General features: G+C 53.9%; 2 protein-coding genes across 2 annotated transcripts in view; one reads left to right on the top strand and one right to left on the bottom strand.

Moving 5' to 3' along the window:
* LOC103816493 (exocyst complex component 1-like) overlaps positions 1-16,507 on the bottom strand; it is a 33,357-nt gene extending 16,850 nt beyond the window's left edge. Inside the window, 4 exon segments of the mRNA XM_050974590.1 lie at positions 406-468; positions 471-549; positions 15,897-16,362; positions 16,449-16,507. Of these exon segments, the coding sequence (XP_050830547.1) occupies positions 406-468; positions 471-549; positions 15,897-16,362; positions 16,449-16,507 (667 nt within the window).
* Positions 16,133-19,435, top strand: LOC103816326 (BTB/POZ domain-containing protein KCTD12-like). Its single transcript, XM_050974532.1, has 2 exons — positions 16,133-16,218; positions 17,895-19,435. Exon 2 carries the CDS (start codon positions 17,917-17,919, stop codon positions 18,763-18,765), a length of 849 nt encoding a protein of 282 aa, XP_050830489.1. The 5' UTR covers positions 16,133-16,218; positions 17,895-17,916; the 3' UTR covers positions 18,766-19,435.
* The last annotated feature ends 3,780 nt before the right edge of the window (positions 19,436-23,215 follow it).

Genomic DNA, 23,215 nt, shown 5'->3' with positions numbered 1-23,215 from the left:
TATCTGTTGCAGAGTTAAACATACATACAAATAATGCACATATATAAAATACATTTTATATTCACAGATGTATTTATTCCTTGATGAGGGGATGTCACCAGGCTCCTGCCCTGGTGTTACCAGCCCTCATCTCCCCAAAGCAGAGACTGCTGGAAATGAGATAAATGTTTTCATTCCCAGCCTTGCTCCGTGTATCCATGGGCAGTGGATCAGTCAATGGCTGTGCCACCAGACACCCAAACCCAGCTCCTGCTGCTCCCCTCTCCAGACACCACCTCACCCTGTCCCACCACCCTCATTCACTGCCTGAATTTATTCACCTTTCACTGACAGGGACACTGCAAAAAGCTCAGAGTGCCCCGAATGTGACAAAGCCATTAATTAACTAATTAATTCATTAATTACCTTCTACTGCACCGAGGGGTCGTTCACAAAGGGGACAGTGCTGGTTCAGCTTCCACAAGCACTGAGGAAGGTTTTCTTCTCCTCCAAGCTGCTGGAGATCCACTTGTAAAACTTCTCCAAGTGAAGCTCACAGTCCAGGCTGGCCTAGATATCCACAGGTAATTAACACATCAATTAACGAGGTTCAACCAGTCCTGGTCCAGCTCATTTAATTCCACATTACAGAACCCCTTCACCTTTTCCTGCAGTTTTGGGGGATGAGTTTTGACAGTGGCCAGTGAGATCCAAAGCAAGCCCAGAGTTCTGGTGCCTTCAGGAGTCCCTGGCAGCTTCCATGATCCAGCAGCTCCCCGAGCTGGAGGCTGGGTGCACAGCCCTGTGTTTAACAGCCCTTGAAGGAGCTGCCATCCCTGCTCTCCTCTAATGGTTTTGGGATTATTCAGAACATTGGCACTTCCAGCATCCTGCGGGAATGAGCTGGAAATGCTGAGTGGGAAAGGGTGAGCAACTGGAGGTAAGAATTTGGGATAAATTCAGCACCTACCCCCACTGCAGATATTCCCTCTGCAATCCCCATCCTGCTGAGATCTCTTCACTCCAGACTGGGAATGCTCAGAGGAACCCCAGAAGGCTTCCCCAAGCTCAGCCCAGAAATCCCTCTGGAGGCAGTGTGGATAATGTGGGTAACCCAGCATACCGTGTCCTGGCAGGGGAAGGAAACACTCCTGGCATTTCCCATGTTGTTTCCATCCATGCAAATGTTTCCATCTCCCTCTTCCCAAGGGATGTTGTCTCCTGGAGGACATCTCCTGCACAGGAGGTGCAGTTTTGCCACTAAGCTTCGTGTAAGTGCAAAGAACAATGGAGGCTGCTGAACTTGGAATATCCCACAGCTGGAAATTCCTTTCTGCACCATCCCAGCTTTGCAGCACAGGCTGACCCTCCTGGAGAATTTCTAGTTATGGGTACAAATCACCCTCACAGCCGTGGGGAGCTGATTGGGGTCACTGCAGTCCTCAGATGTGTTCACTCCTGGCCAGGTTGTTCCAAAATACCTTGAAGTGACACTTCCACCCGGGTGCCGGCCCCTGGGATGGCACAGAATTTCGTGAGGAGCTATTAAAGCAGGGACACATTAATTAATTGCCTCATGAATATTCATTATGTTTTGGTCAAGGCAGCAGGAGCTTTAGCAGGGCTGGATCTGCTGTGTCAGCATTTGCTGGTGCCAGGGAAACCCTGGTTTGAATTCCAGCTGCTGAGGGGGTCCCATTTGAGGGATGAGAGGGATAATTCTGGCTGGCTGCATGCAGGGTGCCAGGAAGGGTCAAGGAAGAGGCTCCAGGCATGGTGAGGGGAAGAGACAATCAGAGAATCAAGGAATGGTTTGGGATGGAATGGACCTTACAGCCCATTTTGTTCCAACAGTTTCTGCTATCCAGGCTGCTCCCAGCCCCATCCAACCCGGCCTTGGGCACTTCCAGGGATCCAGGGTTGCTCTGGTCACCCCCACCTTCCCAGGAAACAATTCCCAATTCCCAACATCCCATCCGTCCCTGCCCTCTGGCAGGGGGAAGCCATTCCTGTGTCCTGGCACCAGCAGAGGAGGATGTGGAGAGGTCATCCTACTCATCCTGCCAGCAGGAAGGTGAAAGGACAGGAGGCTGCAATCTAAAAATACATCTGGGAAGGCAAAGAGCTGCCTGAGCTGAAGGACATCAGAGCACAGTGGGAGTGATGGGGGCAGGAATACAGGCTGGAAATTACAGGAAGGAGAGCCAAGCTCTCTCCCTGCCTCCCAGCAGGAGGTGGGCAAAAATACACCAATATTTAAGATCAGTATGATCAGTTTATCCCATGGGATGTCAAATGAGGGGGAAAAGACTGAAAATCCTAGAGCTATCTCCTACTCTGAATTCCTGAGGAGCCAAAGCGGTTGCAGGAGCCAGGCTCAACTGCTAAAGGAATTCTCAGGTGTTGTGGGAGCTTCTGATCCCCTCATGTGTGGGAAATGTGAGATAATGAGGGCTCACAGCAGATCTGGTATCTGCACTGGGATTTTTCCGGCCAGCCGTGCTGCACTTCATTTGTTCTGGATGTAAAACTGGGAAGCTGCTCTTTTTCCCATTTATTTTCACGTTTGTGAAACCCCAGGCGTGTTGCCAAAGCCTCTGGAACATTCCCATTAATAAAACCCCTCATTATCCCAACGTTAACGATGCTCTGCCAGCCCCAGCAGCAGAAAGGGAGAACCTGATCCAAGCTGCACTTCTCCAAAACCTTAATGTCACCCTCAAGGCACAAATTCCTGCTGACTCCAGCCCTCCATAATCCCTCTTTCAGTGAATCCAATCTTTAAATCCCTTATGGAGTTGCCTGTCAAGGAGCTTTGTCCCCGTGGCCGGATGGGCCTGGCTGTGGCTGGACAAGAGCAGAGCTCTGCAGCCTCTCTGGGCTGCTGCTAACAGCTCCAGAGCTCCTGGGCCTTCCCTGGAAGCTGTGTCCATGTACCACCAGGGAATCATGGAACAGGCTTGGAAAAGGACCCCAAAATCAAGTCCAGCCTTTGAGTGAGCACCCAGCCACGCTCGGGTGTTGGCCAGGTCAGGTGTTTGGCCAGCCTGACTTGGGAAAGTCAAGAAAGGAAACTTCCCAGCATCCCCTCAACATCTGGGACATGGGGGCATCTCCCTGCAAAACAACCAGGATGGAGAGATGATCCACACAAGCGCTGGCTGCCCCATCCCTGGAAGCACTGGAGCAGCCTGGGTTCTGGAAGGTTCCCTGCCCATGGCAGGGGGGATGGGATGGGCTTTAAGGTCCCTTCCAACCCAAGCCACTCTGGAATTGTGGCACTCCCAGCTCTCAGGAAGCTGGGTTTGAAGACACCTTAAAGCTCCTCTCCTTCCCACCCCTACCGTGGGAGATGTTACTGGGGTTTTCTCCATTCTCAGCAGACCCAGCAATAACAGGATTCCTGGAAATCCAAGGCCTGTAGGTCCTGGATAAACACTTGGAGACCACCAGCCATCTTTTCACAGCCTCTGAGCTGCGTGGGGAGGGGAAAAACCAAGGGGCTACAGCTGAAACATCAGGTTTTGTCAATGTTTGAGTGAGAACCAGAGGTAAATAAAAGTACAGACTGCAGGATAATAATAATAAATAATAATAATAATAATAATAATAATAATAATAATAATAATAATAATAATAATATAATAATATATATTATATTATATTATATTATTATTATATTATTATTATTAGTACAACAGGCACCAGAAATGTTTGGGAGGAGGAATTTGTTGTTGAATTTGTTACTCTGCAGTGAACTGAAAGCAATGAACTCCTCAACAACTCCCTCCCAGTTACTCCCTCAGCTCAGGCACACATTTAACAAGCTTGGAATCACCAATTATTAAAAATTCCTTTCATGCCTGTGACCCCCCCCAAAATAAAACGTGATTTGCAGCTAAAATGATTCTGTCAGCACCACATCCCTTTGAACCTTTCTGGGTTACCCTGGTTCCTCCACTCCTGTCAGGTTTTCAGCCTCTCCAATGGCATTTCCCTCCCCACACCCATTTCCCAACACTAATTCATTTAGAGTAGCACTTGAACTCCAGGAAAATGATGGAAAGGCAGAGTAATAGAGGGCTCCGGGCTGCTGGATGAGTTAATTTGGGAGGCTCGACACCTCCCGTGGCTGGAATTGAAAAGCTGTCAGCAGCAGAGCAGGAGCACAGCCCGCCACCCCTCGGCATCCAGAGACAACCTGAGAGACTTAAAGATGTCAGGGAAAGCTCCTGAGCTTCCCCCATCACCCACCCAGCTGCTGGGAAGAGGAAAAACACCTTGGGAAGGGGAAGGGAGGGCCAAGATTTACCAGAGGAGCAGAAATGGAGGGGATCAGTCGCAGGGAGCCTCAGAACAGGAAATGATTTGTGGGTGAAATGAAAGCTCTGAGAGCAAAACAGGAAGCCTGAAGGACCTGGGTGAAGCCCTGAGCTGAGGCTGGGGCAGGAAATCCTCAGGTGCAGGAGGAGCATCAGAGCTGCAGAGGGAGAAAAGCAAAACAAAGTGAAATCACACCCCATTTCCTCTTTGCTTGGTTAAAGAGTCAAAATCAGGATTAAATCCCCCTTCATTTCCTCTTTGTTTAGTTAAAAACAGTCAAAATCGGGGTTAAATCACCTCCATTTCCTATTTCTCTGATAAAAAGAGTGAAATAGGGATTAAATTGCCTCCATTTCCTATTTCTTGGTTAAAAAGTGTCAGTCTTTCCAGGGAGAATTGGTTCCTCCATCTGAGCTCACGTGCCACCCAACAAGAATGGAACTGCAGCTCCAAAGGGGAATCTGGTTGAGATTTTTTCTTTCTGTTTTTCTTCACCTCCCTTTTAAAATTCACCTCCCAGTGCCAAAGGCAGGAAAATCCCAGACATCCCAACCCTCCCAGGCCTGGCAGTGCATCCTCCCGTGGGCTCCTGTGTGGATGTTCAGCATTAAGGGCTTGTGCAGCACAGGCTCTACAGGTTTAGATCATCCCAAAAAATCAGAGAAAAGGGAAAACTGCATGGGACACTGTGGAGGTTTTTGGGGTTTCTTTTGCCAGGGTTGGGGTTAAGTGCACCAGATGGTATTTTTTGTTTGGACTCAGATGTTCATTTGTCTTTATCCAAACTATAATTTCACAAACTGTGAGTTCTACAGCACTTCTCTCTAACAAACTAAAAATGGAGCCCCATCTCTCTCTACAAGGCCTTTTAAGGATAAACTGTCCAATTAAGAAATGACACCTAAATTATTGTTCCTTTTAACCCAATAACCAACTACCCATGTCCTGCAATGGGGACTTTTTTATCCAATGACACAAACCCACCCAAACCAATAGAGGAGAAGGTGGAGAAGGAGCAGCCTCCTCCCTAAAACCTCCATTTTGATTTATTTGCATTGCTATGTTCTAAACCCTTAAACTCTGAGTGTTCCACCCTGTGATATCACACACTTCTATTCAAACCCCACACCCACAATCCCAGTTCTGTCATTCCATTTTGGAAGCTTCTCCACGGCCTCAGGTCAGTGCAGTGTTCTCCTGGGGGTCAGTGCCTGGCAGCACAGAAAGTCTGAAACCATCAGCACCCAGGGTTCCAACAGGACATCAGGAGCCAGTGGCACTGGTGGGGACCCGGTGGCACAGCCAGGCCTGGCACGTCCCTGCTGTCCCTGCTGTCCCTGCTGTCCCCAGCAGGACGCCGCCACCACTCCCGTGCAAACAGGGTGATTAATTAAACATAAAGCCTCGCTTTTCACCTCCGCTGCTCTCTGCTCACATTTTTCTGGCCTGCTGGGTCTCTTCATGCCCCAGATAACTCCGGAGCTCCGTCTCCGCCGCTCCCTGCAGCCGCCTGCTCCTCGTTCATTTTTCATGAAGATTTCTCTTGCTCTGCTCGTGTGCTCTGAGCCTTGCTGGATTCAAGGGGAGCTCTTTGTCTTCAGCTCTCAATTTGCTTTCTTGCATACAGAGACAAACCAGGGCCCTGTGCTGGAGCTGCACCCCAGGAAAGCTGATTTGTCCCCTCTTCCCTGCTGGCAATGAGCAGAGTTTGGGGTTGGAGGTGTTCCCGCTTCATTTTTCAGGGGAGAAATTGGTAAAACCCATGGGAAGATGCAGAAATGGCCTTTTCCAGGCTCTTCTGGATGAAACCACCTTGCAGACAGCTCTGAAAAGCTGGGTGGGTGGAAACAGATAAAATAGATTATGTTCCTTTCCAAAGCTAAACTTTTCCATGATTATAAGATCCAAGAGCTCAAACTAGGGTAGTGCAGAGGCTCCCATTAACTTCTCCTGACATTCCCAGATTTACAAGCCCTGCAGCTCTCCTGCCCATCCCTCCAGACCCTGGATGAGGAGCAGGACTGTGGAGAAGCCACTGGTGGGGGATTCCTCGCAGGCTGTGAGCAACAGCCTGGAGGCAGTTGGAAATGGGAAATCAGGTCAGGAAGCAGCTCCCTGCCAGGAGATGGATGAGGCATGACCTGGCCTTGCTCCTATCCCATCCCTTCTCCTGGAGAGGATGGCTGGAGTCAGCAGCAGCCGAGTGGGATCTGGATGTGCAGACACTGAAAAGTGAATTTTTGCCCTCTCATCTTTCCCACACAGGAATCACACCTGGGATTATAAAAACCTCACCAATCAACGTCTTTTTTTTTGGTTTTTTTTTTTCCTGGATTCTGAGCTGCTTCATGTTAGGAAAGCACAGAGCAGCAGAATCAAGATTTATGGAAGAGAGAAAATATTTCAGGAGAAGCCATTTGTTCTGTTCCATGCCCCATAAAGTCCCCTGGCATTATTTGTCCCCCACCCAGTGCTTGGGGACAAAAGCCACTCTGCAAATGAAGAGGCAAAGCTTTGAAACACACAAAGCAGCAGCTTTTTAGGTCACATGGAATTGCCCTGGGGAAGCCACATCCTCAGGATTCCAGTTGGAAAAATGGCTCCAACAGTTTAGGAAAACTGGAGTGTTCCAAAGGATAACCCAGGAGGGCTGGAATTGCTGATGCCAGCAAGGGCAGCCTCTGCTCTGGAAGATCTCTGTGGTGTTGTGAAGTCCCCAGGATGAGGTGAGAGATGAGAATTTGGCTCCATGTCCTCAGAAGGCTGATATGTTTTTTTATATTAATCATATTATATCATATTATAAAACTATACTAAAGAAAGAGAAAGGATACATCAGAAGGCTTCACGAGAATGAATAACAAAACCCCATGAGTGACTCCTCAGAGTCTGACACTGCTGATGGTGATTGGTCATGAATTACAAACAATTCACATGTTTGGATAAACACTCTCCAGACCACATTCCAGAGCAGCAAAACATGGAGAAGCTGAGACTTCTCACCTTCCCAGAAGAAATCCTGGTGAAGGGATTTTTCAGGAAATATCAGGGTGACAGATCTCATCCAGGTCTAGTCAGGAAAATGGGCTGGGGCTGCTCCTGGATCCCTGGCAGTGTCCAAAGCCAAGGTGGACACTGGGGCTTGGAGCAGCCTGGGCCACTGGAAGGTGCCCCTGCCATGGCAGGGCTGGGATGGGATGAGCTCTGAAGTCTGACCTGGTTTGAAAAGCCAGGTGTCTGCTCAGGAAGGCAGGAGCTTCCCTTGAAGTGGAAAATGTAATCCCCCTCCCTACAAATTATTATAATTTTGAAATTAAGGGGCTCATAGGTAAAGGTATGGGAATAGGAATAACAGTTCTTTAATAAAAAATAAAAATAAAAATGCAGTGGTACAAACCAACACTGCCAGAGTCAGAGCATGCCCTGGCCCCCTGTGTGTCAGGGTGGTGGCACAGCCCCATCCCAGGGAGGCTCAGGGTGGTGGCACAGTCCCATCCCAGGGGGGCTCAGGGTGGTGGCACAGTCCCATCCCAGGGGGGCTCAGGGTGGTGGCACAGTCCCATCCCAGAGGGGCTCAGGGTGGTGGCACAGTCCCATCCCAGAGGGGCTCAGGGTGGTGGCACAGTCCCATCCCAGGGGGCTCAGCCCTCCTGCAGTGCCAGCTGTGGTTCTGCTGGAGCAGGGATCCTGCACAAGGGGGGAGTTTTCCTCTGCAGCTCCAGGGCTGCTGGAGATGGGCCTGCTCTCCCTCTGGGAATGCAGGGCAGCAGAAAGCTGCTCCTCTGGGAATGCAGTGGGCAGAGGCTGCTGGGCTGTTCCCAGGGCAGATTGGATCCAGGTAGGAATGCTTGGCTCCTCCCCTGGGCGGAGCATCTCCCATGGGATGGTGGAATTTGATCAGCCCTGCAGGGACACTCAGTGGCCATGGACAGCAGAGATCTCCTGGAGGGAGGATGGGCTGTGGGAGAGATAAAGAAACCTGCCCCATGAACAGCAGAGAACTGCCCCAGCTCTGACAGATGGGAATAGAACACACACCCCCAATAACACCCTGCATTTCCAAGCTAAGACAAGTCCCTTTCCATCCAAACCATTCCACAATTCCATTTTCCATTCTAAAAAAATCAGGCTAAGAAGGCACTGCTTTGTTCCAGGGAAGAGCAGGAATGGGTTTTGCCTCATATCCTTTAATGGCAAATCCCCACAGGATGATTTCCCATTCCCCCAGGTTTCTTGCTTTGCAGGCAAAAAGCAAGCAAGCCCAGGGATGCAGGGAAGCTGCACCATTTGGGATCTCCCACCCTGGAACCCTGGGCTGATCCCCTGCACTGCCTGGAGAGCTAGCCCTGGCTCCATCCCTGATTTCTGGGGGCTCTTTCACCCCAGAGCATTCTCGGTGCTCTGATCTGACCCCTGGCTCCACTGAACCATCCCAGGGAGCAGAGACAGAGGGGACAGGAGGGGACAGGAGGGACTCAGCTCCTGGAGCACCGTGGGGCCCTGATTTTTGCAGTGTGGACAACTCCAGGGCCATCCCTTCCTCTGGAAAAGCTACTGATGCCGCAGGGACCTTCCCCTTCCTGCAAGAGCAGTCCTGGAGTGGATCCTGAGCCCTGGCGGGTGACAGGGCTGCACACCCTCACCCTCCCTGCGTGCCGGGTTTTTGGGATGCTCGGTGGTTTTTTGGGACTCCCCGGAGGCGGAGATCCCACTAGAGGGTGCTGGGAATCACAGAAAGGCTCTGCCTGCTCCCGGGCCATCCCTGCCAGGTCCTGCTGCCTCATTCCCTCCCCTCCCTTCCCTCTCTCCTGATTTATGTCCGGCACAGCCAGAGCTGCCACAGCTTTAAACTGCCTTTGCTTTATGGCCCCACTTTCTCTTTTTTTCTCTTTTCCCCTCGAGTAAACACAACCAACAAATGGAGTGAGCCCGAGCCAGGGGTGGGGATCACAGACTGGGATATTCCCAAATCCCTGAGCACCGAACAGGACCTGGCACACACTGAGAGATCCCTGTCCCACCCCAGCAGCCTCCAGCAGGACTGAAAAATATTAATCCACCTCTGGACCACGTGCAGGTGACCCCACAGCAGTATGGCCCTTTTTTTGGGTGTGTGTGTGTGTCCCCACCTGGGTGTCACAAGGGTTGGAGCTTTGTGTGACACACGTCCAGATGAGATAAAGGTTTGATCTGACATAAAACTAAAAATGACAATTTTCCCTCTTTCCCCCAATGTTTTCAGAGTTCCAGCCCAGTGAGATGGTGATAAATGTCATGAATTCTAATTAATATCTATTAATTCATCACACTGAGCAGGCTATTAAGATTTCTTTTTCTGATAGACTGTACAGATAATCAGATTAATTGAATTTAATTATATATGGGGGGGAGGGGAGAGAGAATTGGGCACAGGGAAAAGTGCGACTCATACAAATTTTCCTGTCAGCTGGGAATCCCACAGGAGTTGATAAGCTGGAATTCCATGGATTTTGCTCCTTGACTCTTTAGATAAATTGGAATGATGGCTCCAGCTCCAGCCATTAACTCTGCCAAGGCCACCCCAAGTCCTGTCCCCAAGTGCCACAGGGCTGGGAAATCCCTGAAGGGACGGGGACTCCAGGGCTGGACAAGTTTTCTGTGAGGAAATCCTCCCTAATATCCAACCTGGAGCTCCTCTGGCACAACCTGAGGCTGTTTGCTCTCATCCTGTCCCTTGTCATGGACATCACTTGTCACTGTTAGGATGGAGGGAGCACAGCTTGCCTGGGAGGTGCTGCAGATCCTCCAGGACAACTCATCCAGGGCCAAATCCAAGCTCTGTTGGGAATGAAAGCCCTTGGAAAGGTTTCACATCAAGCAGGGCCACCAAGGTCCCAAATCCCTGCACTGCTCCCTGGGCCAGAGGGAAGCAGGAGGGAGGGAAGCTGGGAGACATTTCTCCAAAAATGATTCCTTGCCCCACTTCTAAACGCTCCTGACAGGGGAAGCAGGAGCCAGGCAGGCTCAGGGAACTGAGGGCCAGGCAGAGAACACCCCTGGGAATGCCCATCATGTGTGAAATGTCACTTTGTCACTCAGGGCAGGGCTTAAGTCCCTGACCCCTCCTGGCACTGGAGCCACACGGGGACAGCAGCACAGCCTGGTCACTGCCACCCCCATCCTTCCAAGGGGGTTGGGATGAGATGGCCTTTAAGGCATCCATCCATCCATCCATCCATCCATCCATCCATCCATCCATCCATCCATCCATCCATCCATCCATCCATCCATCCATCCATCTTCCCATCCAGGATTTGGGGATTTTTGATCCTTCTCTCAGCTTTGAAAGGACAAATTGTCCATTCAGGAAGCTCCAGAGTTCTGTCCCTGTGCCAGATTCAGTCCATGCAGGGCTTTGCTCTTCCAAACCACCCTCAGAGGAAGAGTTATCCCAAATTGGGCTGGGATCTGAGAGCTGACCCGAGGAGATGAGAGCTGTGCTCCAAACCCCCCTCCAAGCCCAAGGAATGCTCCCTTCCCAGACCTGTGTCCCTGGGAGCGCTGGCACTGCTGGATCTCTCAGAGCCATGAGGCACATGGGGCACACAGCCAGGGAAATGGGCCAACCAATTTCCCTGGCACAGTTCTGGGGTAGGGATGTGCCTTCCAAAACCCACCCCTGGCTGGCAAAGTGACATTGGTGCTCCTGGGCTGGCCCTGCCCAGCTGCAGCTCCAGCAGGGACCCCTCCCTGCACGGGCAGCAGGACTGGAGTTGGTGTTCCCAGGACAGGGAATGTTCTCCTGGCTGGGCTGGCCCCACCTGGGGTGGCTCTGGATGCATCCCTGACCCTCTGAGACACTGGGAAAGCAGCTCCAGGGGACAAAGGGACAGGGACTCTGTGCTAAAGGTTGAGGGTGGCATGAGAAGAAGTGGGAAGGACAAGCCATGGACCCATTTGGGCTGGAGATCACAGAATCCCTGAGGCTGGAAAAGCCCTCTGGGACCATCAAATCCAACTATTCCTCCAGCTCTGACCCATGTCCCCAAGTGCCACATCCAGAGGGCCTTTAAATCCCTCCAGGGATGGGACTCCACCACTGCCCTGGAAAGACTTTTCCAGTGCTGGGCAGCCCTTCCTGGGAGGAAATGAGTGAAGAAGAGAAGGATCTCAGCACCCTTATGAAACTGGTCTAAGCCAGGAAACCTGCAGATCTGAGGCTGAATGCCTCCCATCTGCAGGAGAGAGAGGAGAGGGCACGCCTGGGTTTGCTCTGGGGGATTCCTTGCTGCCCAGACAGATCCCCCTGTTCCCTGTCCCTGCCCCAGCAGCATTCCCAGGCTGGCTCTGGCAGCCAGCTGGCACCTTCGTGCCAGGGCAGTGCCTTGGCAGGGCCTGAGGAACAGACTGGCTGTACCAGGCCCCCACAGGTCCCTCCTGTCACCCACCTGCCACCTCCTCCCTTCTTCTTATCGCATCTCAGCTGGGTCTTGCTGAACAGCACCAAAATAAATCCTCTGTGCATGGAAATCCGAGGGAGGGGAGTTTGGGGGGAGTTTGGTAGCCCAGGTTGTTCCCAGCTTGCTGTGGGGATGACCCACATCCCAGAAATCCCCTGGGCTCTTCACAAGTTTTTTTTTTGACCCATTAATTTTTATTTCCTGGAGCTTTCCCCTAGAGCCTGCAGAGGGCCCAAGCACCCGTAGGGGAGTGAGAAGGCAAAGGCCACAGGACCTGCTTCAGGAAAAGGCTGGACTCACTGGGTTCTCCTGTTCTGGGAGCAGAATTCAGTCTGGAGAATTCCCTTGGAGGGAAAAGTCCTCCAGAAAGCTGGCAGAGAGTGCAAGGCAGAGAAACTGGGAGGCCGTGGAGTTCCTTGTTCCTCTGGCTCTGTGCTGCTCTTGAGGAGGTGCTCCTGCTCTGGCCAGGCCATTCCTCACCCCTTTCCCTCTGAGAATGAAATATTCCCAACCCTGCTCCAGCTGACAGCTCTGGCCTGAAATCCAGAGGTGTCTGCACTCCTTAATCAGGATTTTAATTGCCCAGCTTGGAAAAGCCGCAAGGAAAGGTCGGGGTGAGACAGGTCTCTGCCTTAGGGATGAGCAGTTCCAAAGTGTCCATCCAGGGATGGGATGGGATGGGATGGGATGGGATGGGATGGGATGGGATGGGATGGACTCTCCTTTGTTTCTCTCGGCAAATCCAGGATGGAAGCAGGTCCCTGACACAACACTTCCATCATCCTGGTGGTGACAGTTCTGCTCCCATCAGAGCACGGCAGAAAACCCTCCCGTGGCGATGCCCCCAGCCCTGCCCTCCCCTCCCTGCGCTGAGCTCCCCTAATGTGGAGCCAATTAAAGCCAAGCAGAGCCTTTTTCCTGCCTTGTCCAAGCCCATCTGTCACCAAAGGGCCGTGACAACCGCGGGGCGCAGCGGCAGCGCTGCAGAGAGCGGCCGGAGCAGACGGGCTGGTGAATTATTGAAGGGGCTCCGACCCGCCGGGGCCAGCCGGGGGTGGCCTCTGCTCCTCGGGGCTGCCGAGCCACCTGAGCTCCGGCAGGAGCAGATTAACCCTTTCTATAGCAGCGGCTGCCGCTTCCAGGTGCTCCGGGGAGGCGCGGGGGTGGCTCGGGCAAAGCCACACCGGGGACGTCTCATCTGTCGCCTCTGTCGCTTCTGCCGCCTCTGTCGCTTCTGTCGCTTCTCCTCAGGCTCAGGCGCTCAGAGCTCCGCGCTGCCGGCAGAGCTGGCGGCTCCGGGAGGAGGGAGGTGGAGGGGAAAAGAAAAATATGGGGTTTGGGGATGCTGGGGGGAGTTTCCTGCGGATTTTTGGGAATCTGGGAGTCTGCACGGTGCCAGCTATTCAAGGGTGAGAACTCCTTCAGACCTGAGCTCTTCTCACCCCAAACCCCACGGTGGGGTTTTAATTAACCCAGAGAGGAAAACCCTGCACGGGGGAAGAATGAAGAGGGAATGAGGATTGGGAAGAGGGAGACAGAGCTGGGAGCACCAGGAGGAGCAGGAATGCTGCCAAGGGGGATTTTCCCACTGATGGACATACAGCCAGAAGACCCTGAAAGGATTAAAAACAATTCAGTGCCCCAAATGTCTTAAAAATAATTCAATGCCCCAAACCTATAAAAACAATGCTGTGCCCCAAATGTCCTAAAAATAATTCCGTGCCCCACAGGAGTCTGGCACTCAGGGATTCTGTTGCCTTTTTAGGACTTTTTAGCTCCACTTTGTTTAAGGATGAAAGATTCTTGCCTGCAGCCCTGGCTCGTGAATCACGGCCGTGGCACCGAGGAATCTGAACCTCTGTGTGGACCCTTCTGACACCCATGAATTAGGGGCTTTTTCCTCTGGTAAATATTCCTGCCTCCACAGGCAATTCCCTTTGTTATCTCTGGACAAGGAATGGATGGAGCAGCCTCAGGGCTCTGGGACAACATCCTTGCAACATGGTGGGTCATGGGATCCTCATCCCAGCATGGCTCACAATCAATTTGTTATATGTGGGGCTTTTTCAGCCAAGGAAAAATCAGGCAATAGAAACATTTATGTCTCACTTCCAATTTACACTCCTCAATCCTTAAAAATGCAAATTTCAGGAGCTTTCGAGGAGTTTGGGGGCAGCAAAAGGGGGTTTTAGCAGTGCTGGGGAGCGGGCAGGACTCTCTGAAGGGGGATGAGGAGAATGAGGCACCGTGGGGTGAAGGGATTTGTGTCCAAGCTCAGAAAACATGGGAATAGCAGCGAGGAAGTGACTCCAGAGCCTTCCTCACAATCACTCTGTGGAATCCCAGAGTGGACACAAACAAACCCTCATTAAACTGTTCCCTGCCTTCTCTTGGGGTGAGGATGAATCATCTGCTATTCTTGTGGTTGATAAAAGTCTTCAGAATCCACAGAGAGACCCAAATTCCTGTTCCTCTCTTCTTGGAAGAGTCTGTAAAAGCTGCTTTATGAAACCTCCCGGCAACTTCTCCTGAGTTTCCAGGCCTCCTGGTCACTTCCATGGTGCCAAAGATCTTCCCCCTCCCTGGAGATCCCATCCCTAGTTGCCTCTGGACATATCAGCAGTGGCCGGGATGGTTTCCATGATTTCCACATCAGCTCATGGGAATATTTGCACCAATTTGGGTGCAATTTTCACCTCCCATGAGCCTCAGGCATGTGAGGAAAAAGCACAGAGGCAGCTGGGAAAGGGAAAGGTAAAAAAGAATGGGAAGTGCCATCACTGCTCCTGTCACTGGGCCTGCCCTGGGTTCCCATCCCGACTCTCCCAGCACAGCCTTTAGAATCAATCAGTTTAAATTGGATTTTAGGAAAAAATTCTTCATTGCCAAGACGTGGCACAGCTGCCCAGGATGGAGGCTCTGGGATGGACCAGTGACCTGGATCATGGTTGAGGTCACGACGTCTCCCCGATACAGGGAGTTGTGAGCCAGCAGAACTGAAAATTCCCTGGGATTTCTTTGATGAATTTGCAGTTACATTGGATCAGACCTCCAGAAAATTGGGACAAAACCATTCTGGATTTCATCCCAATCCCAAAAATCCAACAGGCCCATGGTGCCCTAATTTTCCCCCAGGCCAATTTCAAAGATGCTTCAAGTACCTTTTGAGCAAATCTCCATCATCCATCCATCCATCCATCCATCCATCCATCCAACAAATTGGTCTGGTTTCTAACTCTCCCCTATAAATGTGTCCCACAAAATATCCACAGGGCGCAGTTCCTGCAATTTATGGGAAAATAATCAAACAGCCCTGGAATACAAGAAAACAACAAGGAGAAACCCAAACAGAAAAATTCCTTGGATTTGTAGGTGAAGAAGAAACCTCATCTTCTGCTCTTACAAAATTTAACCAGGACAAAAATTAATGGATGAACTCAGGCCAGGTCTGCTGTCAGAGAATGTTGGGATTTAAGCTTCATAGGACTTCCAGGAAATGTGTAAATATTGGGATGTTGTTTGGAGTTGTCACATTTTCCTGGATTTACATAAAACTGGATTTTTCAAGTAAACTAAAAAGAGCTGGATTCTCTTTCGGGCTTGGCTTTTCCAGCCTGGACAAACAGGCTGCCACAACAGCCTAAGCTCCTTATGGTCCCACTGTGTCATTCCTACCTTGGGAAAGGGGATTTCAGTTCCTGCAGCTCAACAATATAAAATCATCCAAGGAGTAGCAAGAGTTTGGCTGCTGTAAGGTTTTTGCTGGCTGGGCTTGGAATTATGGAATCATGGAATGGTTTGTGTTGGAAGGAACCTTAAAGCTCATCCAGTTCCACCCCCTGCCATGGCCAGGGACACCTCCCACTGTCCCAGGCTGCTCCAAGCCCCAGTGTCCAGCCTGGCCTTGGACACTGCTAGGGATCCAGGGGTAAATACCACTTCTCTGGGCACCCTGTGCCAGGGCCTGCCCACCCTCACAGGGGGGAATTTCTTCCCAATGTCTCAACTAAATCCCCATTCTTTTAGTTTAAAACTGTTCCCCTTGTCCTGGCACCATCTGGCCACGTCCCTCTCCCTCTTTTTCCCAAGCCCCGCTGCATTCCCAAGTGATGGTAAGGGTGCCCCTGGAATTCCCCAGTCAGTCCCGCCCGGTACCAAAGCGGGGAGGATGCGGGGACGGGGGCTGATGGGGGGATGCGGGGAGCGGGATGTGCTGACAGGGGATGCAGGGAGCGGGATGTGCTCACAGGGGATGCGGGGACGGTGGGGGCTGGTCGGATGGAGGCGGAGGCAGGCGGGTGAAGGCGGTCCCGTGGACAGCGGGGGACGGCGCTCGCCGCCTTCCCGGCCATAAAAGGGGGAAGGCGGGGCCAGGGCCGGGCTGGCGGAGAGGAGCGGCGGGAGCGGCGCGGCCGGAGCGGCGCGGCCGGAGCGCACGGCGGGGAGAGCAGCGGAGCGGCCGGGCCGCCCTGCCGAGGTAACGGGGGCCGCGGGGTTGGGGTCCCCCGGCCGGGGAGCGCCGGGACGGCTGCGGCTGCGGGGCTGATCCGGGCTGTCCTCGCCGCTGTCCCGGCTTAGGTCCCCGCCGCTGTCATCCCCGCTGTCCCCGCCGGGTCCGCGCCTGGAGCGGGCAGAGGGGACAGCGGGGCCGCTCTGCCCGTGCCCCCCGAGCCCCCAGCCCACCGTGGGCAGCCACCCCAGCCTGACAAAGGGATGCGAGCTCCGGGCACGGGCGGCTGCTGCCCGCTGGGCTGTGTCTTGGGCATGGAATCGGCAGGGAAAGGGAGCCAGAGCCACTGCGGGAGGGGACGGGGAAGCCGGGACCTCGCTGATCCTCTTTCTATCCTTCCGTCTCTTCCTTGCCCAAGTCATTCCTTGTTCAAAGACAATTCTCCCTGTGAGCTGGAGGAGCAGTGGAACGCTGGCTCAGCTCTGCCCCCGTGCCCAAAAGTGCCCACAGAGTTCTGTCTTTGTCCTTTAGTTGCTCGAAAATTTGTGTTGGGATCCTTTGGAGCATCTCCTGGGAATCTTTGCGGCAGGACATGGGCACGGGGCGAGCCCTTGGGCTGTTCCGTGAGCGCGGAACCGGTCCTGGGGGGTCCCAAGGAGACCCAGGGCAGCGCTGAGATCGCCCAGGGAGGGGGCAGAGCTGGAGGTCAGCCCAGGGAACCCCTTCCCTCCGTGGTCTCCCAAATGCCTGCACAGAGCACGGCATGGATCCAGGCTCCGGCTGCTGAGCCAGGTTTATGTAAGCTGCTGATTTGCAGTGTCAAGAGACATCCAAGAACTGGCTTGCCTTTGGAAAATGTACAAATCTGTGGCATCTGCCACGGAGCAATTGCTGTAGCAGCAGCCCAGGATTTCTCTTGGTCCCAGCCCCTTGGAGAGGTTCTGCCATCTCCCAGCTTGGCTGCGAGTCCGTGTTGAGCACTTTCCAGGAGCAAGGACAGAGCAGGAGTGCCAAAAGGCTCTGTTCCTCTGTCCCTCTGTTCCTCTGTCCTTCAGGGAGGTGGTGCTGCTTTTGCCCAGCACCCCCGGGGGGCTCCTTGTGTGGCACCACGACCCCTCCAGCCCCGGCTCTGCGGGGCCCCTGCACCGGGAACTCCTCCCTCGGCAGCTGCTGCCGCCCGCAGGATGCCGGGCTGGCGGGTCCCCGGGGTGTGACAGCCCTGCCTTTCCTGTTGTTGACAGCAGCCCCACGTCCCTGCACCTTCCTGGGCAGAGGGGCCGAGCCCCTCTGCTGCCTGGAGAGCTCAGGTGGAGATGGCATGGGTAGCCCACGGGCAGTGTGCCACGGTAGGGGAGGTGGCTTTGGATAATGCTGCTTGTTCCAGGAGCCAGGGACTGGGGAAGAGAGATGACTTCCAGGCTCCTGGAGAGACAAGGATCCAGTCCTGTCCTGCCTTCTAACCCAAAATAGGCATTTAGTGGTGGCTTGGCAGTGCTGGATTGCACTCCATGACCTTAGAGAGCTTTTCCAATCTTAACAATTCTATGATTCCACACGTGATCTGGTTTGGGATCATTTTCAATCACCTGGGACTGGGGCAATGGCTTGGGGCCCCTTGGGATGCCCTGCATCCAGTTGGGATCAGGGCAGCAGGCTGTGTTTTCTGGCAGTTCTAACATGGTTTTGACCCGTTTGTGCTGCAGGAGGGAGCAGCGGGAGCTCACCATGGCCCTGGCAGACCCCGCGAGCTGTGCCAAAGGCAGCGAGGACAACAGCCCCTTCCCTGACATCATCGAGCTGAACGTGGGGGGCCAGGTGTACATCACCCGGCACCCCACGCTGGTCAGCGTGCCCGGCTCGCGGCTCTGGGAGATGTTCACGCAGAAGAATGCGCGCTCGCTGGCCCGCGACAGCAAGGGCCGCTTCTTCGTGGACCGGGACGGGTTCCTGTTCCGCTACATCCTGGATTACATGAGGGACCAGCAGCTGGTGCTGCCCGAGCACTTCCCAGAGCGGGGCCGGCTGCAGCGCGAGGCCGAGTACTTCATGCTGCCGGAGCTGGTGAAGCTGCTGGTGCCCAAGCTCAGCGAGCAGAACTCCCTGGGGGACGATCCCTGCCAGAGCGACCCCGAGGAGCCGTCCCCTGGCGCGGACGCCACGCGCAGCCTGGGCTCGGCCGCCGCGCTGCCCGGCGCCGCCGGTGGCACCGAGGGCCGCAGGGCAGGGTTCATCACCATCGGCTACCGCGGCTCCTACACGCTGGGCAGGGACAGCCAGACGGACGCCAAGTTCCGCAGGGTGGCCCGGATCATGGTGTGCGGCAAGACCTCGCTGGCCAAGGAGGTCTTTGGGGACACCTTGAATGAGAGCAGGGACCCGGACAGGCCCCCGGAGAGGTACACGTCCAGGTACTACCTCAAATTCACCTTCCTGGAGCAAGCCTTTGACAAACTGGCCGATGCCGGCTTCCACATGGTGGCCTGCAACTCCACGGGCACCTGTGCCTTCGCCCACGAGCAGACGGACGACAGGATCTGGACCTCTTACACCGAATATGTTTTCTATCGTGAGTGACACAAAACCGACCCTCTGCCAACCAACCGCTGACTGTCCCTTTCCCGTCCCATGCTGGCTGTGGCCTAGAAGGTAGAGATCCACCCCGAATCCTGGCGTCCTCCCTTTGCCTCCTTTTCAGTTGGTTCTTGGGTTTTTTCCCTCCTCCTTGCTCCACGTTGAACCTGCCCAGCTCTTCCTTGTAGCAGCTGCTGACCACCAACCTTCCTCCCTCTCTGTGACCTCTGCAGTCGCTCCCAACCCTCCCTGGATGCGTGGACTCGGACACTGCTGTGGACGTGGGCTGGGTGGGAGGGGTGGGACACACTGGACACTGCTCTGGGCTGGCATTCCTGCAGCTGGATGGGCTTGGACACTGGACTGGGCTCTCTGTCCCGTGCAGCTTCACAGGATCCTGCTGCACACACCAGGACCTGCCAAGGGGGTTCGGAGAGGAATCTTTGGGATAAAGACATGGGAAAGGTGGGAAGCAGAGCCGGGGAGGGGGTGGGGGTTGGGAAGTGGCAGCCTGGCAGCACGGCTGGATTGGCAGGAGCCCTGTAAGCAGCTTAGCCTGAGGCTGGCAGCGCTTGGGAAGGGGAGAGGCTCCCCCTGTGCTCGCAGCTCTGAGCTGAGACATCGCCATGGCTCCGGGATGCCTTGGGAGGGATTTTGGGGGGGATTTTGGGGAGGGTGGGAGGGGCAGATGTTCTGTGAGGGAGGTGGGGGGGAGTGGGGAAGGTTTGATGTGCTTGGGGTGTAAAATGATTATACAGCTCTCCAATTCCTTGGAGCCTTGTCAACCAAAAAGTCCCTTCATTTTTTCCTGGGAGCACAATGGGAATCACAGGGATGAGGTTGGAACGCTCCGGTGGTGGTCAGGCCACAGCTTCACCCAGCAAAGGGAATTTTGACCATTTTGGTGATCCCCCATGAGGTGTCTCCAATCCCAGCTCTCCAGGCCCTCCTGGGGCTGGAGCTGCTGTTGCTGCTCTCCCCCACTGGGCGATGCAGAGTAAAGGGACAGCCCGGAGTGGCCGTGTGCCCCCGTGCCCAGCTGGCACAGGACAGGGGAGGTTTGGTGGGGGGGCTCCGAGAGGAGAGGAAGAAGGAAGGAAGGAACACAAAGTTATGGGAGCCTTTGTGCCCTGCTCTGCCCCTCCTGTGACTGCTGGGCAGGATCCCAGTGTAGCACATCACCCTGGGTGATGCCCAGCCCCAGCTCTGGCACACGGCCTCAGCCTGCAGGGGAGGTGAGCCTGATATCCCTGATGTCCCTGTCTGTGCCTATGCCTGTCCCCTGGTCCTCTCTACCCATTCCTAGCACCCACCACCCATTCCTGACATCCACTATCCACCCAAGGCACCCACCCTCCATCTCTGCTCCTCCACCCTCCATCCCTACTCCCACCACCCACCCCAGCCCCTGTGAAGCTCCTGGAGCTGCAGGATCTCCTCCCTGGCTGGACAGCATGCAAGGGGCCATTCCAGCTTGGGACTCATGTGGGAGGAAGGTTTGCAGCTCCTTCCTGGAGAGGAGGGAAGGCTCTGGGGCCAGCAGAAGTTTCAAACCAGGTTCTCCCTCTCTCCTGAAGAAGGGGAAGGCAAAAACGGTATTTTGACATTTTTCATGGTCCTGTTCCTCATTCCAACAACCTCTGGAAGAGGAAATGACAAGAGGCTTTTAAAAGGACAAGAAAAAGGAACTTGAGCTCTGTGTGCACACAAAGAAAACCTTTAAATAAAGGGGGAGGGGACCTGCATTCCATATTTGCTTTATCTTTTTGAACTCAGGATTTTCCTAAGCATGATTGGGAAAAGAAATTTCTGCCTTGTGGGAAATGGGCCCCTTTTGATGTTTTTCCCCACTGGAACTGGGCTGAAAAATTGATCTGGGAGGAGGAATTTTTGCCTGAGGGAGAAACCAGAATGGCAGAGTCACCATTCTGAGGGTTTTGATGTGGCAGGTTCTGGGATCAGGGCTGATCCCCCACAGGAAACACGAGCAGGGGTTATTCTTGAATCCTTCCAGAGCCCGATGGTTTTCCTGGAAACTGAGACTTCATGGAAAAACCCTTTTGTTGAGATCCATCTCCACAAAAATTCACCCGGTTTGGGGTTGTTTCTTTTCCTTGCATGTATTTAGTTTTAGGAGAAGTGTCCTTGTCATGGCTGGGAGGAGAACCTGGCTCATTTGATCCCCAGGAAAGACCTTGGATCAAATAAGATCAAATTTGCTGGGAAATGGTGGCATGGAGAATCATCTCAGGGAGGTCTCCTCCTGTGAACAGTCCTGGCAAGCTGGGAAGAGCCAGGCAGGGAATGACTAGAGTGAGCTGGGAGTTCTCAGGGCCTCAGGGGGACAGTGGAGAACCAATTCCCTGATGCTGCCTGGTTTTCCTGGGAACATTCCCATATTTCTTTGATTCCCAGACCCCAAGCTCCTTCTGGGCCATCCCTTGGGCTTGTCCAAATCACCCAGAGCTGCTCTGCTTGTTCTGTCCTTGTGCTCCCCCTGAGCACCTCCCACTCCCAGGCTGTCCCCGGGAAAATCCAGCCTTGTCCAGCTCCTTCCCTGCTGGGTTTGGACTTGGAGGTGGTTTTCCCTTCCCACCAAGAGGACAGGACTCTGCTCTGCAGCTTCCTGCCACTGCAAACCGGGTTAAGCCGAGCTCCAGGTGCTGCTGGGGGCACATCCCGCTCTTTTCCAGGAGCTGCATCCCCAGATCCTCCCCACCTCACTGCATTCCAGGCCTGGGCAGAGGTTTGGGATGCCCCAGCTCATCCCTGGGAATGCTGGCACCCCGAGGGTAGGCACGTGGGCAGAGCACACCTGGAGCAGGCGTGGCTGGCACGTTCCAGGAGGGATTATCCACCTTGTCTGGGAAAACCGGGGCCGGCAGGGATCCCTGGGATTACTGAAATCTGCCCTCCCTGAGGACTCAGCAGCTTCTCTCATCCTGTTGGGAACAAGAGCTGAGGGCTGGGATGGCTTTGGGATGGGTTTTAAGGCAATGAGGTCCCAAGGGGTGTCCAGGAGCAGATCCCGTGTGGGTCCCTCCCCTGCCCTCCCCGCAGAGCTCAGCACACACCCAGGAATGTTCCCCGAGGGCACTTCGCGAGGAGCAGCACAGCCCAGCCTCTCATTTCCAGCTTCCTGGAAAAGCCTCCATTCCAAAATAAAACCCCTGGTGGGAGGGAGGCAGAGCAGGAGCTGGGGCTGGCTCTGCCCTCCCAGGCAGGCACTGCCCACAAATTGCTGGTTGCTCCTCACAAAAACCGAGCTTAAGGAAAAGCCAGATCCCATCTGTCTCCATCAGGCACTTCTGCCACCCCTGGAGAACATCTGGAAACACTTTGTGTCCTTGGCCTGGCTCCAGCCCCTCTCCAGGGGCACCCTTTGGGGGCAGAGGTGTCCCAAAGCCGAGCTCTCCCCACCTCTTGGAGCAGCTCAATCCCACGGGACGGAGAAGGGGACAAGGAGGCTCCTGTGAGGGTTAGAGGGGGACACAAAAATCCCATTCCCAGTCCTGAAATCCCATCCTGCCACAAAAACCCGAGGGATTTGATGGAATATTGAAATAGAAAGGATTTGGTGATGGAGGAGAGGGGAGCAGCAGCTGGAAGTTGGAACCAACCTCTTCCCAGGTAACCAGGGAATGGTTTGGCTTGGAAAGGACCTTAAAGCTCATCCAGTCCAGTCCCACCCACTGCCAGAAACAGGGACAGCTCCCACCATCCCAGGCTGCTCCAAGCTCCCTCCAAAATCCTATTAATATTAAAAATACACCCCCAAAACCTCCCTTTAACAACATGAGCATCCAGCACTGGGAAAAACCACCGGAGAGCAGGGGGATTTTCCAATTCCTGGTGCAGGAACTGCAGCCTGGCTGCTTTGTAAGGAGGGGTTAAACAAAACAAGGCTTTGGGCTTGGTTTAGCAGCTGCAGCTGCCGTGTTCTGACCACAGAGAGACCTCTGGGCCTCCTGCCCAGGGCTGTGGGGAGCAGCAGGGGGAAGGCAGATGAGTGTTTGGGTCCCCTGGAGGTTTTGGGAGCCGTTGGATGTGTTGGATTCTGGCGAGTGCCGGAGAATTTGCCAAATAAAATCTCCTTCATCCTGCACTGACAGTTTGTGCTGAGCTTAAGCAGGCTGGACTTGGGGACAGCCAGGTGGTTCCCTTCAAAGGCTTTGGCAGTCCAGAATGTTTTCCTTCATTCCAGGTGATGGATGCCTGGGAATTATCCCCACCCCTGCTCCAGGAGGGCTGGGCAGGATCTGAGGGAAAGATGTTCCTGCAAATAACCTAAACCAGATTCCAGCTAAATCACTTTGGAGCCAAAGCACAACCTCTGCATCCCAAATGTTTGCTGTCTCTCCTTTCCCCGCTCCAGGATAAATCCCAGTGGGATAAATCCACTGGCTTGCAGAGCCCACCAGCATCCTTGAAGGATGAATCCTTCCTGCACCTC

This window comes from Serinus canaria, chromosome 4A (assembly GCF_022539315.1).
Source record: "Serinus canaria isolate serCan28SL12 chromosome 4A, serCan2020, whole genome shotgun sequence".
Classification (NCBI taxonomy): domain Eukaryota; kingdom Metazoa; phylum Chordata; class Aves; order Passeriformes; family Fringillidae; genus Serinus; species Serinus canaria.
Note: the sequence above shows the minus strand (reverse complement) of the source record. Positions and strands in the feature narration are given on the sequence as shown.

Coding starts and splice junctions, on each gene's coding strand:
- LOC103816326 (XM_050974532.1), top strand. CDS start 17,917: ATGGCCCTGGCAGACCCCGCGAGCTGTGCCAAAGGCAGCGAGGACAAC.